At 42.8% G+C, this 16,558-nt stretch overlaps 1 protein-coding gene across 5 annotated transcripts in view; it reads left to right on the top strand.

Annotated features, from left to right (window-relative positions):
- Positions 1–16,558, top strand: part of LOC129709487 (SWI/SNF-related matrix-associated actin-dependent regulator of chromatin subfamily B member 1-A) — a 59,452-nt gene that overhangs the window by 39,246 nt on the left and 3,648 nt on the right. For 3 of the 5 annotated variants that reach the window (XM_055655911.1, XM_055655912.1, XM_055655913.1), the window contains exons 6-8: positions 5,514–5,641; positions 8,639–8,740; positions 15,372–15,538. In XM_055655911.1, coding sequence (XP_055511886.1) covers positions 5,514–5,641; positions 8,639–8,740; positions 15,372–15,538 — 397 coding nt within the window. The remainder of the gene's footprint in view (positions 1–5,513; positions 5,642–8,638; positions 8,741–15,371; positions 15,539–16,558) is intronic. The other 2 variants (XM_055655914.1, XM_055655915.1) reach the window with 1 other exon arrangement.

The following is a 16,558-nucleotide window of genomic DNA, read 5'->3' on the forward strand; positions in this document are numbered from 1 at the left end:
ATGGCTGCAAGGATTCTATGAGAAACCCATGTAGATAGTACCATTGTTTGGAAAAATGGAAGCTGCCCTGACCCGCCTTGACACAGGTGATTGGTTATTTAAGATGTTGTAGCAGGACACTGAGAAAGAAACTTCTTAAAGATGTCATGTCGGGAAACTCAGAAAAATGACACGTAATTAGATGAAGTCAACATAATTTTGTTAAAGGGAAATCAGGTCTGACTAATTAACTAGAATTCCTGGAAGAAGTGAAGTGCTGTGGAAAAAAGACAAACTACGCATAGATTTCCAGATAGGGGTAGCACATCAAAGGATTTTGTGGAAAATAATAGGAGGTAATATATTGGAATGGATGGAAGATTGGCTGAATAACACAGAAAAGTGAGCAGGCTTTAATGGGTCTTTGGTGAGTAAAATGTAACTAATTGTGTGCTGAGGCCTCAGTTTTTTATAGCATAAAAATGACTTGAAAGCACAAAGTGTGATCGCTAACTTTGCTGATGACACAGGGATAATTTGGATGGTAAATATAAATAGGAAGTGGTGGAAGTACTCAGCAGATCGACTGGGCTTATATTCACTGGAATTTAGAAGGATGAGAAGGGATCTTATAGAAACATATACAATTATGAAGCGATTGGACAGTCTAGATGTAGGAAAAAAATTCCTGATGTTGGGGGAGTCCAGAACCAGGGGGTCACAGTGTAAGAATAAAGGGTAGGCCATTTTGGACTGAGATGAGAAACGTTTTCACCCATAGAGTTGTGAATCTGTGGAATTCACTGCCACAGAAGGCAGTGGAGGCCAATTCACTGGATGTTGTCAAGAGTTAGATATATTTCTTAGGGCTAACGGAATCAAGGGATATGGGGAGAAAGCAGGAATGGGGTACTGATTTTGGATGATCAGCCATGATCATATTGCATGGCGGCTCTGGCTTAAAGGTCTGAATGGCCTACTCTGGCACCTATTTTCTATGTTTCTATCACACTCATTTGGGTAGCATTTAAATGGAGGTAAGATGTCAATATATTGCCAGGTCAGCATGGCGTCAAATTTTAGACTTTAGAGACAGAGAGTGTTAACCCCTATTCTATGTTCCTATTATACCTTATTTAATCCCTTCAGTATATTATACACCTCTATAAGATCACCCCTCATCCTCCTGCACTCCAAGGAATAGAGTCCCAGCTTGCTCAACCTCTCCCTACAGCTCATGGCCTCGAGTCCTGGCGATATTCGCGTAAATCTTCTCTGCACACTTTCCAGCTTAACAACATCTTTCCTATAACGGTATACAAAACTGAACACATGACTCCAAATGTGGCCTCATCTTCTTCTTTCGTGTGGCGTGCACAGCCTAAAGTTGTTGGACAACTTGTTCTATTTGATCTTCCATTTGTGCACGTCAAGTTGATTGCATTAGTCGAAAGACGGCGGACCACGTGAAGGTTGCAATCTTCCACCCCCCGCCTCATCAATATCATGTAACATAACTTCCCAACTTCTGTATTCAATTCTTTGATGAAGGCTAATGTGCCCAAATCCTTCTTAACCACACTATCTACCTGTGAGACCACTTCTAGGAACTATGTACCTGCACTCCTTGACCCCTCTGCTCTGCGACAATCCCCAGTGCCCTGCCATTCACTGTGAAAGGTGTTGGAGGAAATGAATGTTTAGGAACATTGAGTCAAGCAGCGCAGAAATAGGTGCTACGCCCATCGTGCCCAAGCTAACCAACAAGTACTTATCAACACTAATCCCATTTGACAGCACTTGGTCTTTACCTGTCTCTTCCTTGGCTATTCAAGTGTTTGTCTGAATACTTCTCAAATGTTGTGAGTGTTCCTGCTTCCTTTGCAGTGTATTCCAGATTGCAGCTGCTCTTTGGGTGTAACAATTCTTTCGCGGATGTTGCTCGGACTTTATTCCTTGGAGCGCAGGAGGCTAAGGGTGATCTTATAAAATCTTGAGGAGAATCGATAGGATGAATGCACAGTCTTTTACCCAGGGTAGGGGCACCAAAAAAACAGATGGCAAAGATTTAAAGTGAGAGGGGAACTTGAGCGGCAGCATTTTCACTGAGAGTGGTGTTTATGGACTGAGTGCCACAGGTACAATTACATTTAAGATACATTTGGTCAGGTACATGGATAAGAATTGTTAGAGGGTTGTAGGCCAAACGCAGGCAAATAGGACTGGCTTAGATGGGGCACCTAGGTCAGTATGGGCATATTGGGTCAAAGGGTCTGTTTCTGTATAAGCCGATGACTCATTCCCTCCAAACCTCTTTCTACTCACCTTAAACCCAAGGTCTCTACAACTCTTCTGCTGTAAGAACATATTTTTTTCACTATTTCTTTTATCTATGCATCTCCTAACTTTTATATCTCTATCAGGTTTCTGCCTCTCTCCTCTGCTCAAAGGAAAGCAAATCCAGCCTATCCAGTCTCTCCTCGTAACTGAAATACTCATCCAAGGTAACATCCTGGTGAATATCCTTTGCATCCTCTCCAGTGCAATCATGTCCATCCTGCAGTACAACATCCATAATAATGCACAAGTCTAGGCAATGTTTTATAAAGCCGTAACAAGATCGCCCCTCTTTTATACTATATCCCAGCTAAGAAAGCAAGCATTCCACATGCCACATCTACCTGCGCTGTCACCTTCAAGGATCTTTGTCTGTACACTGGCCGTTGCTCCTCAATACTCCCCAGGGCCATGCCCTAGTATTTGGCAGCTCTTATCAGATCCCTCAAAATGATTCAACTCTGACGTATCACGATTTCCATTTTCTTTCGTCCTACTCAACTTGAAAGAGGGGTATCAATCAGATGGACTGCTTATTTAACATTGATGGAGCTGCATTCATCCAGGCAGTTAGAGAATATTTCACCACAATGCAGATCTGTGCTTCAGATTCAAACGTTATTGTCATTGTGCAGTGTACAGTACAGAACAAAAAGCAGTTAGCATCTCCCTAGAAGAGCGACAAAGAATATGAGCAATAAATAAATATATTTACGTGCATACAGTCACAGTAGTGCAATTATTATTTTTTCCTGGTGGAAGGAAGGAGTGTACGGGGGGGGGGGGGGTGATTGGCAATCACCGAAGTACAGTGTTAAGTAATGTAACAGCTGCAGGGAAGAAGCTGTTCCTGGACCTGCTGGTCCGGCAACGGAGAGACCTTGCTTTGGACAGACTCAACGGAGGGGAGTGAGGAACCTCCAAAGAAGGAGGGAGAAAGCAAGGACTATCTGAAATTAGAGAAGTCAATGTTCATACCGCTGGGGTGTAAACTACCCAAGCGAAATATGAGGTGCTGTTCCTGCAATTTGCGCTGGGCCTCACTCTGGCAATGGAGGAGGCCCAGGACAGAAAGATCGGATTCAAAATGGGAGGGGCAGTTGAAGTGCTGAGCCACTGGGAGATCAGGTTGGTTAGGGCGAACTGAGCTGAGGTGTTGGGTGAAGCGATTGCCGAGCCTGCGCTCTGCTCAGTTCGCATTTTTCTCTGCATCGGCGAGACCAAGTGCAGGTTCGGCGATCGCTTTGCCCAACACCACCTTTCAGAGTGTTCACATGCATCTTTAATCTCTCCCAACTCTGTCTGAGGCACCCACCTGCTTCAAGAAGACCACTATTGTTCCGGTGCCAAAGAAAAGCAAGATCTCATAAGATCATGTGATAGGAGCAGAATTAGGCCATTCGGCCCATCTAGTCTCTGCCATTCAATCATGGCTGATTTATCACTCCCTTCTAACCCCATTCTCCTACCTTCTCCCCATAACCTCTGACACCCGTATTAATCAAGAATCGATCTCTGCCTTAAATATATCCACTGACTTTGCCTCCACAACCTTCTGTGGCAAAGAATTCCACAGATTCACAACCTTTTTCATGCCTCGTGCCTTAACGGCATCTCATGCCTTAACGGCTGCTGTCCATTGGCCTTGACATCCACCACCATGAAGTGCTTTGAAAGGTTGGTTATGGAACGCATTAAATCCAGTCTACAAAACAACCGTGATCCACTGTAGTTCGCCTATCATCACAACAGGTCTACAGCTGATGCAATCCCCCTGGAACTACATTGATCTTTGTAACATCTGGAGAATTGAGACACCTGCATCAGACTTCTATTCATAGACTACACCTCTGCTTTTAATACCATTATCCCAACCAACCTCATCCTCAAACTTGTGGAACTTGGAGTCAGCATTCACCTCTTCAACTGGATACCCGGCTTCCTGACCAACAGACCACAATCAGTGAGGATTGGGGACAAATCATTCTCTATGAGAATCCTCAACACTGGTGCTCCACAAGCATGCATTCTCAGCCCCCTTCTTTACTCCTAATACACCCATGACTGCAGACAAATACAAATCCAACTCAATTTACTAATTCGCAGACAACACTAACTACCAAAGTGGGCCAGATATCAAATAATGATGAGATGGAGTACAGGAAAGAAAATGGGAAACTCGTAACCTGGTGCCAAGAGAACAACCATTCCCTCGTTGTCAGCAAGATAAAGATTGTGATCAACTTCAGGAAGCAAAGTGGAACACATACCCTGGTATACATTGATGGCGCTGAAGTAGAGATGGATAAAAACATTGTTTTTTTGGTGTAAATATCTGGACCAGCTATATCAAAGCAATGGCCAAGAAAGCACACCAATGCCTCTACTTTAGAAGGCTTAGGAAGCTTGGCATGTCCTCTCAACAACTTCTACAGAAAGCATTTTATCAGGATGCAACACAGCATGGTTTGGTTACAGCTCAATCCAAGACCACAAGAAATTGCAGAGTTGTGGATGTAGCCTGGACCATCACCCAAACCAACCTCCCTTCCATTCTCTTCACCACTCTGCCTCAGCAAAGCCATAAGCATTATCGAGGATGAGTCTCACTCCCCCTTCTCCCCTCTCCCATCAGGCTAGATGTACAGAAGTGTGAAAATGCATACCTTAGATTCAGGGACAGTTTCTTCCCAGCTATTATCAGGCAACTGAGACACTCTGACTTTTTTATTGGACTTTACTGCACTTACCATTGTTCTCTTTATCCTTTGGACGGCTTGATTGTAATCATGTATAATCTTTTTGCCGACTGGATAGCACACAACAAAAAAGCTTTTCACTGTACCTCGGTACACGTGACAATAAACTAACAATTAAATGAACTAACGTCTGTGATAAATTTGCCTCCTCGGGTTCCAAATAAATCTTTCCCCTCTCACTTTAAACCTATGTCTTCTGATCCTAGATCCCTCTGCTCTATAACCTTCCCCAGTGCCCTGCTTTGACTTCTAAAAATGCAACACCTCACAGTTATCTGCATTAAATTCTGTTAACCAGTCTCAGCCCAAGATCTTTTCTACTGTAGTTTACTACTGAATGTTCCATTTGTGACCATACACTGAGCAGGCATTAGGTTCTACTTGACGTGTCTCTTGCATTATTCTCTCTAATCTTCTGTTTACCACCTCTTCCCCCAGTTTTGATGACCATGATCCAGCAGTCATCCATGAAAATGCCTCTCAGTCTGAGGTGCTGGTTCCCATCCGTCTTGATATGGAGATAGATGGGCAAAAATTGAGGGATGCCTTCACTTGGAACATGAATGGTGAGTAACATTGGGGTAACTTCATCTGTAAATCCTGCAGTAATGAATGTCCTGACATATCTTTCTAAAAGTATTTTCTTCAAGCTTTTATGCTCCTGGGCCTCCTCATGTTCATGTGTATTGGGCTTAAGTTCAGTTTAACCAAAGGTTAACCACGTTTGTTCTGATTTCCTATTTGCAGTCTAAAGGGGAAGTTAGAGAAGTAGAGTTTAGGGTCAACGTGTTCCTATTAGAGTGTTAGTATTATTACTATTAGTTATTATTATTATTATTACTATTAGAGTTCTTATTAAATATTCCATTTGGAATATTTTGGAGGACCAAGAAACCAAGAACCAAGAACCAAGAGTGAAAGACAGGTTGGCAGGATTATGAATATTGAGTCACTAGTCAGGAAAAAGAAAGAGGCATAAGCAGCTTGAATCAAGCCGGTCCCTCTTGAAGTATAAGGGATTTTGGAGTACACTTAAAAGGAAATTAGAAAGACAAAAAGGGGACATGGGACATCCTTGGCAGATAAGGTAAAGAAGAATCCTAAAATATTCTATACATTGGCTGCTCTGGAAGGTTAGATTGCATGGGATCCAAGGAGAGCTAGCTGACTGTAACCAAACGCAGGCATGTGGGACTAGTGTAAAGGAAGAGGTTGAGCAGGTTAGGACTTTATTCCTTGGTCCAGGAGGATGAGGGGTGATCTTACAGAGGGGTATGAGATCATGAGGAGAATAGATAGGGTAAATGCACAGAGCCTTTTACCCAGAGTTGTGGAATCAAGAACATAGGATATAGGTTTAAGGCGAGAGGGGAAAGATTCAATACAAACCTAAGAGGCAACTTTTTCATGCAAAGCGTGGTTGGTATGTGGAACGAGCTGCCTAATGAGGTAGTTTAAAGGATATTTGGACAGCTACCTGAATAGGAAAGGTTTAGAAGGATAGGACCAGTGTCGATGGGGCATCTTGATTGTCGTGGGCAAGTTGGGCCAAAGGGCCCGTTTCCATGCTGTATGACTCTATGAACTCTAAGTATAAAAGATGAAAATAAAACTTAACGAGTCATGTATTAGTTGTAAAACTTTGATTATTATATAGAGAAAGGAGGTGGAGAGTTTGGAGATGGTACACAAGAGGTTTGCAAGAATGTTGCCTGGATTTGAGTAAAAGCCAAAACGGGTGGTTGGACAAACATGGATCATTTTTTCGGGACTGTCGGTAGCTGTGCGGCATCCTGATAAATTTTGTATAAAATTATGAGAAGCATAGATAGGGTAGCCATTCAGAACCTTTTTCTTGGGGTGGAAGTGTCATATACTAGAGGGCATAGATTTAAGGTTTAAAGGAGATGTGTGGGGCAAGTTTTATTTATGTTCAAATAATAACTGTAACGCACTGCCAGGGTGGGTGGTGAAAACAGATACGATAATAACATTTAAGGAACATTAAGATAGGCAAATGAACAGGCATCAACATGAATGGATGGATGTAGACCATGTGACAGAATGGGTTAGTTTAATACAGTCATACAGTGTGGAAACAGGTTGTTCGAACCAACTTGCCCACACCGACCACAAGTCCCATCTACACTGGTCCCACCTGCCTGCATTGACCCATATCTCTCTTAACCTGTCCTATCCGTGCACCTGTCCGAATGTTTCTTAAACGTTGCGATACTACCCGTCTCAACAACCTCCTCCGGCAGCTCGTTCCGTACGGTCCTGTGTGAAAAATGTACTCATTTTAAAAGCAAAATGGTAACTAATGAGGCAGTCGGCCCCCTTAAGGAGTTGTGTGATTGTCCATGTATGGACCAATGGGAGATGACAGTCTAGTTTTACTTGTATATAGTTTGTATCTGTAATTAGTGTTGAGATGGCCATGGAAGCTATTGAGTTGGGAGAAGAGTGATATACTGAAGCATATTGACATTACGATAGAGGAAGTGTTGGCATTATTAAAGTGCATATCTCTGGATAAATCCTTTGGGTCAGACTGGATATTGTGACAAGCAAGAGAAGGAATTCCTGGGCATTAGGTGGGAATGTGCAAAGGTCGATTGGGAGAGTCTGCAGGAAAGTGGATGGCTGGCAAGTAGGAGTAACTGAAGAATGGAATCATTTGGACAAAAAGAAGACATGATATGGATCTGGCAGGCAAGATAAAGGAAAGCCCTGAGAGATTTTACATTACAGGTAAAAGAGTGGCCAGGGAAAGAATAAGTCGCTGTAAACATCAGTTTGACCGTCTTTATGTAGAGGCACAAGAAATGGGGGAGATGTTAAAGAAATATGTCCATCTTTTTTAACTGAGATGAAGATCACAGAAGCTAAGGAATTGAGACATCTGAATCGTGATGTCGTAGATCATGTACGAATTAGCAAAGAGGATGTATTTATGGTTTTAAAGCACATTAAGTGGTTAAATCCCAGGGCCTAATCAAGTACATCCTCAGACCTTGTTGACTCTAGGGAAGAAATTGCAGACCCTAGCATCATCCTTATGAATATTGGAATATGGCTAATGTTGTACCATTATATAATAAGGATAGCAAGAACAATAAGAATAATAATAATAAGCATAGCAAGAACAAGCCAGACTATCAGTGGTGGGAAAGTTGTTGGAGGGGTTTCTTAGGGACTGGATCTACCAGCATTAGGTTGGGAATGGACTGATTAAGGATAGTCAGCATAGCTTGGAGCACAGTTTATGTGTCTCACAAATTTGACAGTTTATTGAAGATGGCACCAAGAGGATGTTTGCGGGCAGGAAATTGTATGTTATCTATATGCACCATAGTAAGGTCTGGAAGGTAATCTGGATTAACGATTTGGATGACAATGTAGTTAACTTTGTTAGTAGTTTTGCAGATGATTGCAAAATTGGTGATTTAGTGACCAAATGCAGTAATATGGAAATGGAAATATCTTAGTTAGACATCTTGGTCGGCATGAGCGAATTGGGCTAAAGGACTTGTTTCTGCACTGTATAATTATGAATCTAGTTCTGCCTTCCCAGGAATACGTCTGGCAAATCATTGCTGCACTCCTGTACGGCAAGTGTTCTTCACTGGGGAAGGAGACCAAAACTGTGCACAATTCTCCAGGTGTGGTCTTACATCATGCAATGGCAGCAAGACATCCTTGTTCGGTGCTCAAAATGTCTTTCAGTGAACACCATCACATCATTTTCTGTCTTAACTATTTACTGCACCTGCATGTTTGCTTTTATATGCTTTATAAAACTGTACCATAACATTCTGCTCTTATTTTATGTGCCCTTGCTAATGAAAGCAGTAGTCCTGCAAGGCACCTTCACCATTTTATCTACCTGTGTTGGCACTTAAGAAGCCCTGCGACATCTACACAGGAGTCCTTGTATTTGTCCATACTCCATCGAGTCCCACCGTTGTATGTGAAAGCCCCACCCATTTTAGTCCCAACATGCATCATCTCATACTTGTCAGGATTAAATCCCATCTGTACTTGCTCCGCCTAGTTTACCAACTCGCCATTATCATGCTATGTTATGCGATTAACTTTCTCTTTTTCATCACCACTAAATTATGTGTCATTTACAGACTTACTAATTATACCTCTTGTATTCAGTCAAATCATAAATGTATATTACAAGCACTGAAGCACATATTGAAGGTCACAGGCTAACAATCACAGAACAGCCTTTCACCATCACCCTCCCCCTCCTATTACAAGCCAGATTTGATCAGGTTTGTCAACCTTTTGGACCAGTTACCAGTTCCTTTGTCAAAGGCCTTGGTGCAATCCACATGACTCATTAACTGCAAGTGCTTCTTCATTACATTTTTTTACCATTGAAAAATTCAATCAAACTTTAAGACAGAATCTCCCTCTAACAAAGTCATGCTATTATTTTTGATTAATCCCTACATTTCTGAATGTACATTAATCCTGTCCCTCAGAATTACAGTGCCAAACATTGTGGAGGGCACTGTATTACCATTAACTGTATTACCATTAATTTACCTACCCTTGATAGTAGACTTGCTGATATCTATCTAATAACTAGTTTAGTTTAGATTAGAGATACAGCACAAAACAGGCCCTTTGGCCCACCGAATCCACGCTGACCAGTGATCCCCGCACACTACCACTATCCTACACACACTAGGGACAATTTACAATTTGACCACATCAATTAGCCTTCAAGCCTGTACGTGTTTGGAGTGTGGGAGTTTGGAGCTTCCAGGGAAAACCCACATAGGTCACGGGGAGAATGTACAAACTCCGAACAGACAGCACCTGTAGCCAGGATTGCACATTGTAAGGCAGCAAATCAACCTCTGCACCACCGTGTTGCCTTTGATGGCATCCTGCTTGCCATTCTTGAATATAGAGACTGAGTTTGCAACTCTCTAGTCACCTGGCTCCTGACTTGTGCCCAGTGAAGATTTTTTAAAGCACCAGTCCCCCCCCCCCCCCCCCCCCATGCCTCTACGATACATCTCATCAGGTATTGGGATTTATTAACCTTCAAACCCACTCGGATATCTAAGCCATCTTTTTATCTGTATCACATGAACACAGGAGAATAGGAGCAGCAGCAGAAATAGGCTACTTGACCCCTCAACCCTGCCCCCCCCCTCCCCCCATTCAATATGATCGTGGCTGAACAACATTGGCCTCCACTCCTTTTCTGTACCTGTTCTTCATAATCCTCAACCTTTCAAATTTTTATCAGTTTCCACTTTAAATGCATCCAACGATCTGACTTCAGAGACAGAAAATTCCTGGGATTCACTACCCTCTACACAACTCAGTTTTGCATAACCAACCTCTTATTTTGTAGCGATGTCCCTGTTTCTGATCCTCCCATGAGTAAAAAAATATTTCAACCTCTACCCTGTCAAGCCCCTTTTCTCAAGATTGCAACATCTGCAATCCCTTGTGTCTAAAATATCAATATTTCTCTCCATGAATGCTCCAACGACAAGCCCTTCGATCCACCTGCATGTGCCAACTCATTTTTAAAGACCTATGCATTGTCCAATTTTCCTGCAGTTTCCCTAGAACTGTGCAAATTATTCCTGTGTACTAATCTAATTATCTTTTAAAATTTGTGATTATGTCAATTTTCATCCTTTCAGCCTATCTACACGATATTGGATTTATTTTTTCTGAGAGAAAATTCCGCAAAATGCGTTACTTGATAATTTGCAATTGTAACTCTCATATTGGATGTAAAATCAGTTGCTCAGAAAACTATGGTGATTCAGTTAGATAGCAGTGCCCATCTTTCTTGACAGCATTTAAAAATGTGAAAGATTGAAGATTTGAGGATTATGAGGAACTGGTACAGAAAAGGAGTAGAGGCCAATACAGATCGAGTACATGGACAGGAAAGACACAGAGGGATATGGGCCAATCGTGGGCAAATGGGACTAGCTTATATATGCTATCTTGGTCAGCATGGTGTCTTGGTTTCTATGCTATATGACTACGACTAATGGGAAATTGCACAAAACTTATTTTGAGTGGATTGAAGTTGACTTTCCCCAGTGTGTGTGTGTGTGCATTCTTTGGAGCTTTGTGCCTTTATACACTACATAGCCGTTCCACTTGCTTTCTCCGTGTTCACATTCTTTCATTCCCCTTTCTTATCATTGCCATCTCAGATCGATTTCATTTGTGTATAGTAAAACGTTTGAACAATATGTGTAGAAATGTCTATGTGCTGCACAGCTTTCAGCTCTGCTTCAACTTGTTCCTGTTTTGTTATGGTTATGAAGTGTGTACAGATGGCAAGGGTGAGATGCGGATGATATGTGTTGCTGTCTTCACAAAATGCTGCCACTGTGGGAAGAGAGTGAAATATTGGACAAGATAATCAAAGTGAAAAAGGAAGTATTATAGGGTTTGAGCTTCTTGGAATACAGATTTGAATGGGGCGGTCACGGTTACAGCAAATGCAGCGCCGGAGACCCGGGTTCAATGCTGACTACGGGTACTGTCTGTGCGGAGTTTCTACGTTCTCCCCGTGACCTGCGTGGGTTTTCTCCGAGATCTTCGGTTTCCTCCCGCATTCCAAAGACGTACAGGTTTGTAGGTTAATTGGCTTGGTCAATGTAAAAATTGCCCCTCGTGGGTGTAGGATAGTGTTAATGTGAGTGGATCGCTGGTCGGCCCGGACCCGGTAGGCCGAAGGGCCTGTTTCCATGCTGTATCTCTAAACTAAAAAAACTAAACTAAACTAAAAAGATTGCTTGGCCTGGATTAATATATCCCACCAATCCTTTCAGTCCTCCTTGCCCCTGAATTGAAAATCTAATGTATTCTTGTTGTTTAAAAATGGAAGCAGATATTAACTCAATAAATGTTGGGCAGTTAATTTGATATTAATAAAAGCAGAGACCAGACTATTTTCCAGAGCACCTTTGTTCTGTGTTCTGTCCACTACAGCACTCTCGAACCTCAGGTTGCATGTAATTTTAACTTTCCTTTCCACTCTCCCAAATGGAAATCTGTGTTCTTTGAGTAAGCCAGTCATGAACCCAATGTGGGTTTCCTGAAACAGAATGTGGATAGTCAAATTCGAGGAGATCATACTGGACCTTGTCTTGAGGAAAGGGCCTGGTGAAGTATCTGATGTTTCAGTCGAAGAGCATTTTGGGAACAGGGGCATCTCAAACTAGAGGGAATAGATGTAAGGTGAGAAGGAAAAGATTTAAAATAAATGTGAAAGGCAACTTTTTTACAAAGAGGGTGATGGGTGTATGGTGTATGGGTGTATGGTGAGCTGCCAAAGAACTGGTAGAGGTAGAAAGAACTTGGACAGGTATATGGATAGAAAAGGTTTGGAGGGAGATGGGACAGGTACAGGGCAAGGATCGGAAGGAGGGTCTCGACCCGAAAAATCACCTACACATGTTCTCCAGAGATGCTGCCTGACCTGCTGAGTTACTCCAGCACATTGTGTCCTTTTTACGACTAGCTTCTTCTGGTAATTTGGTTGGCATGAGTGAGTTGAGTTTGAGTCTGCTTCTTGCTGTGTAGCACTATGACTCTTTGTGCCAAACATGATGCCAAATCAACCTAATCCCTTCTGCCAGTGCATGATCCACATCTCACCATTCCCTGCATGTTTGTGTGCCTATCTAAAACCTCTGTAACACGACTTCCTCCATCACTCCTGCTCCCAAGATGAGGCTTTCCACTCTTCATTTAAACATGGATTCCCCATGCTGTTGTGGATGGAGCCCTCATGTCACCTGTTTCCTGCAGTTCTATTCATACTACCCCTCCCGCAGGCGAAACAAGGATAGTCCCTGGTAATCACCTTTCGCCCAGCAGTTTCCACATGCAACGTATCATTCTCTGACATTTCTGCCACCTTCAAACATGATCCCACCACCAGTCACATCTTCCCATCCCTTTCAGCTTTCCGTAGAGACCACACTCTCGCAACTCCTTGATTTCCTCGTATTCACACCCAACCTAGCGCCTCTCAAGATACTGTCCCTGTACCTTCTCCTTCACCTGCATCCAGTGACCCCAGCAGCCCTTCCAAGTGAGATAGAGATTCAGTTTCTTGAGAAGCAGAGGGTAATGGAGGGAGGTTGTTTCTCAGGCTGAAGACCTGTGATTAATGGTGTGACTCCGAGATCAGTACTGGCCCCATTGCTGTTTGGCACTTTCTAAATATTTGGATGAGAATATACATGGCACGATTAGTAAGTTTACAGATGACACTAAAGTGGGTGGTATCGTAAATAGCTTAGTTTAATTTAGAGATGCAGCATGGAAACAGGCCCTTCAGCCTACCGTGTTCGTGCTGACCATGAGCACCTGTAGTCTAATTTCTATCATACACACTAGGGACTATTTACAGAGGCCAATTAACGTATAAACTTGCACATTATTAGAATGTGGGAGGAAAGTGGATCACCCAGGGAAAACCTATGAGGCCACAGGGACAACATACTAACTTCGTACAGGCAGACCCTGAACTCAGGATTGAACCAAGATAGAATAGAATAGTTTCTTTATTGTCATTGTAACATGGACCATGTACAACGAAATTTAAAATGTCAGCCAGTCAGTGCAGCATTCAAACATTTCTAAAAGCTAACGAAACATACACGGTAAAATAATAAAGATAAACAACTAAATAAATATCACGAACACAGCACGCATGCACACCCAACCCTCCATCCTTCTGTCGATTTCACAGTTACCACAGTCCCTTAGTCTGTATCGCCCCTGCGTTCCTTGGCGGCTACATTTAGTGCCTTTATAGCAGTGGGGTAAAAACTGTTTTTGAGTCTGTTTGTCCTTGTCCTTGTAGATCTGTACCGTCTGCCTGACGGCAACAGTTCAAACAGGGAGTGTCCGGAGATCCGTGCTGTGAGGCAGCAACTACTAGTTGAACTTTAGTGTCATCTGTAAACTTACTAATCGTGCCATGTATATTCTCATCCAAATATTTAGAAAGCACAAACAGCAATGGGGCCAGTACTGAACTCGGAGTCACACCATTAGTCACAGGTCTTCGGTGTCGGCCTCTGTCTCCACAACCTCTCCCACAGTCTGAATCGAACCCGTCTCTGACACTGAGGCAGAAACTCTACAGCTGTGGTACTGTCCCGCCCTGTTGTCCTGACGGTGGCACTGGGTTGGATATTGCATGGGTCAGTTTGGCCAGATGATTTGTCAAGGTCCTCTAACACTGCTCCACCATTCCATCCCACTGCACGACACACGTGTCTGGCATGCACAACTACTTGGAGGGGCACCCAATCTAATGGAGCCCTCGGCTCTAGATGGTTAGATTGCACGCGATCCAGGGAGAGCAAGCCGATTGAGTTCATGGAAGAAAGAAGAGGGTGATGGAGGAGGGTTGTTTTTTGGACTGAAGATCTCTGACTAGTGGTGTGCCTGTCAGCACACATATCCTTTAACTATTTGAGGCATAGCAAAGATGGTTATCAAAAATTACAGCAGAATCTTGATCAGTTGGACAAATATGCTGAGGAATGGTTAATGGAGTTTAAAGCAGATAAGTACGAGGTGGGAGGTCAAACTAGGGCAGGACCTTCACAGTGAATGACAGGGCTGTCGGGAGTATTGCAGAGCAGAGGGATCTAGGAGTTCCTTGGAAGTGGCGTCACAGGTAAAGTGGTCATGAAAGGCTTTTGATACATTGGCCTTCATCAATTATTGTATGTAGTAGTAGAAATTGGGATGTTAAGCGACAGTTGTGTAAGATGTCGGTGAGACTGCATTTGGAATATGGCAATTTAATAAGAACCTGAGGAACAACCCTTTCGCACAGAGGATGGTGCATATATGGAATGAGCTGCCAAAGGAGGTAGTTGAGGCAGGTATTATAACAACATTTAAAAGACATTTGGGCAGGTACATGGAAAGGAAAGATTTAGAGGGATACAAGCCAAATGCATGTAGGTGGAAATAGTTGTAGAAGGAGCATCTTTGTCCACATTGACAAATTGAGTTGAAGGGTCTTTTTCCATTCTGAATTACTCGATGATGTTGAATTACAGATTAAAATCGCCACAGTGAAAGTTCCATTGTTCTCCTGAATAAAGCTGCAGGGATTTTGTTGCTTGCCTGAGAGCAATGGCAGAGCCAGAAGTGAGGGTGAACTGAAGGAGCAAATTGCCTGATTATTTATGAAGTATTAGTAGTAAGTTTTGGGTTATGGGTTTCCTGTTCACAACCACCTGCTTGTCTCCTTTGCAGAAAAGTTAATGACCCCAGAGATGTTTGCTGAGATTTTGTGTGATGACCTGGATTTGAATCCTTTGACCTTTGTCCCTGCCATTGCTTCAGCGATTCGCCAACAGATTGATTCCTATCCGACGGATAGTTTACTGGACGATCAGTCTGATCAGAGAGTGATCATTAAGGTGCGTGAGTGTTTCTGAATCATTATGCCACCATGCATGGAGTGATGTGCGCAGCTCAATTCTCCAGGCTTTGGAAAATGTCCAATTAATGAAATTCCATGTCGTGTTTCAAAGCTCTTTGGGAGCTGAATGTCAACACTAAACAGCAAGTGAAGATTGCCAGGATTTGAGTTGTGCAGCATGCAAACAAGCCCTTAATCCTAGCTCATTCATGCTGACCAAAGTGCCTTCCGGTGCTAATCCCATTTGCCTGCATTTGGCCCATATCCTTCTTCATCTTTCCTATCCTACCACCTGCCCAAATGTTTTCTGAATCTTATAATTGTACTTGCCTCTACCACTTGCACTTGCACTTGCAGTTTATTTTATATACCCACCATTTTCTGTTTGGAAAGCTTGTACTGGTGCCTTTCAAATCTTTCCTCATTCATCTTAAATCTATGCCACTAGTTATAGACTACGTACCCCGAGAAAACAAACTATTGCCAATAACTGTGTTCCCCATGATTTTATAAGCTTTTGTAAGTTCACTTACTTCACTCCATGGAAAATAGACCCAGCCTATCCAACCCCTCCATATAACTCAAGCTAGCTAGTCTTGGAAGTGTCCTTGTGAATCTTTTTTACACCCTGTCCAACATAATGACATCCTACCTATGATATGGCGATAAGAAGTGCACACAGTACTTTTGGTGCTGGGTCACCAATATCTTGTACAGTTGCAACATGACACTCCAAATTTTCTATTCGTTGCTCTGTATGATGAAGGCACATGTGCCAGACGCTGCCTTCACCATCTATTTGCAAGCCTGTTTCCTTGCATGAGCAAGAAGGCTGCAACCCCTTCCAAGGTTTATCTCAGCATGGACTGAAGTACCGAAGTTCCAGTCTATGCTTTCACTTACTGGAATTAAGGCAGGCAGTCGGAATCCCTTTCCTAAGATGGAAATGTCAAGGACTAGAGGCATAGCTTTAAGGTCAGAAAACTGAATAAAAGAGACATGTTGGGGGATAACTTCG

The sequence above is a fragment of the Leucoraja erinacea genome, chromosome 25 (genome assembly GCF_028641065.1).
Source record: "Leucoraja erinacea ecotype New England chromosome 25, Leri_hhj_1, whole genome shotgun sequence".
Lineage (NCBI taxonomy): Eukaryota > Metazoa > Chordata > Chondrichthyes > Rajiformes > Rajidae > Leucoraja > Leucoraja erinaceus.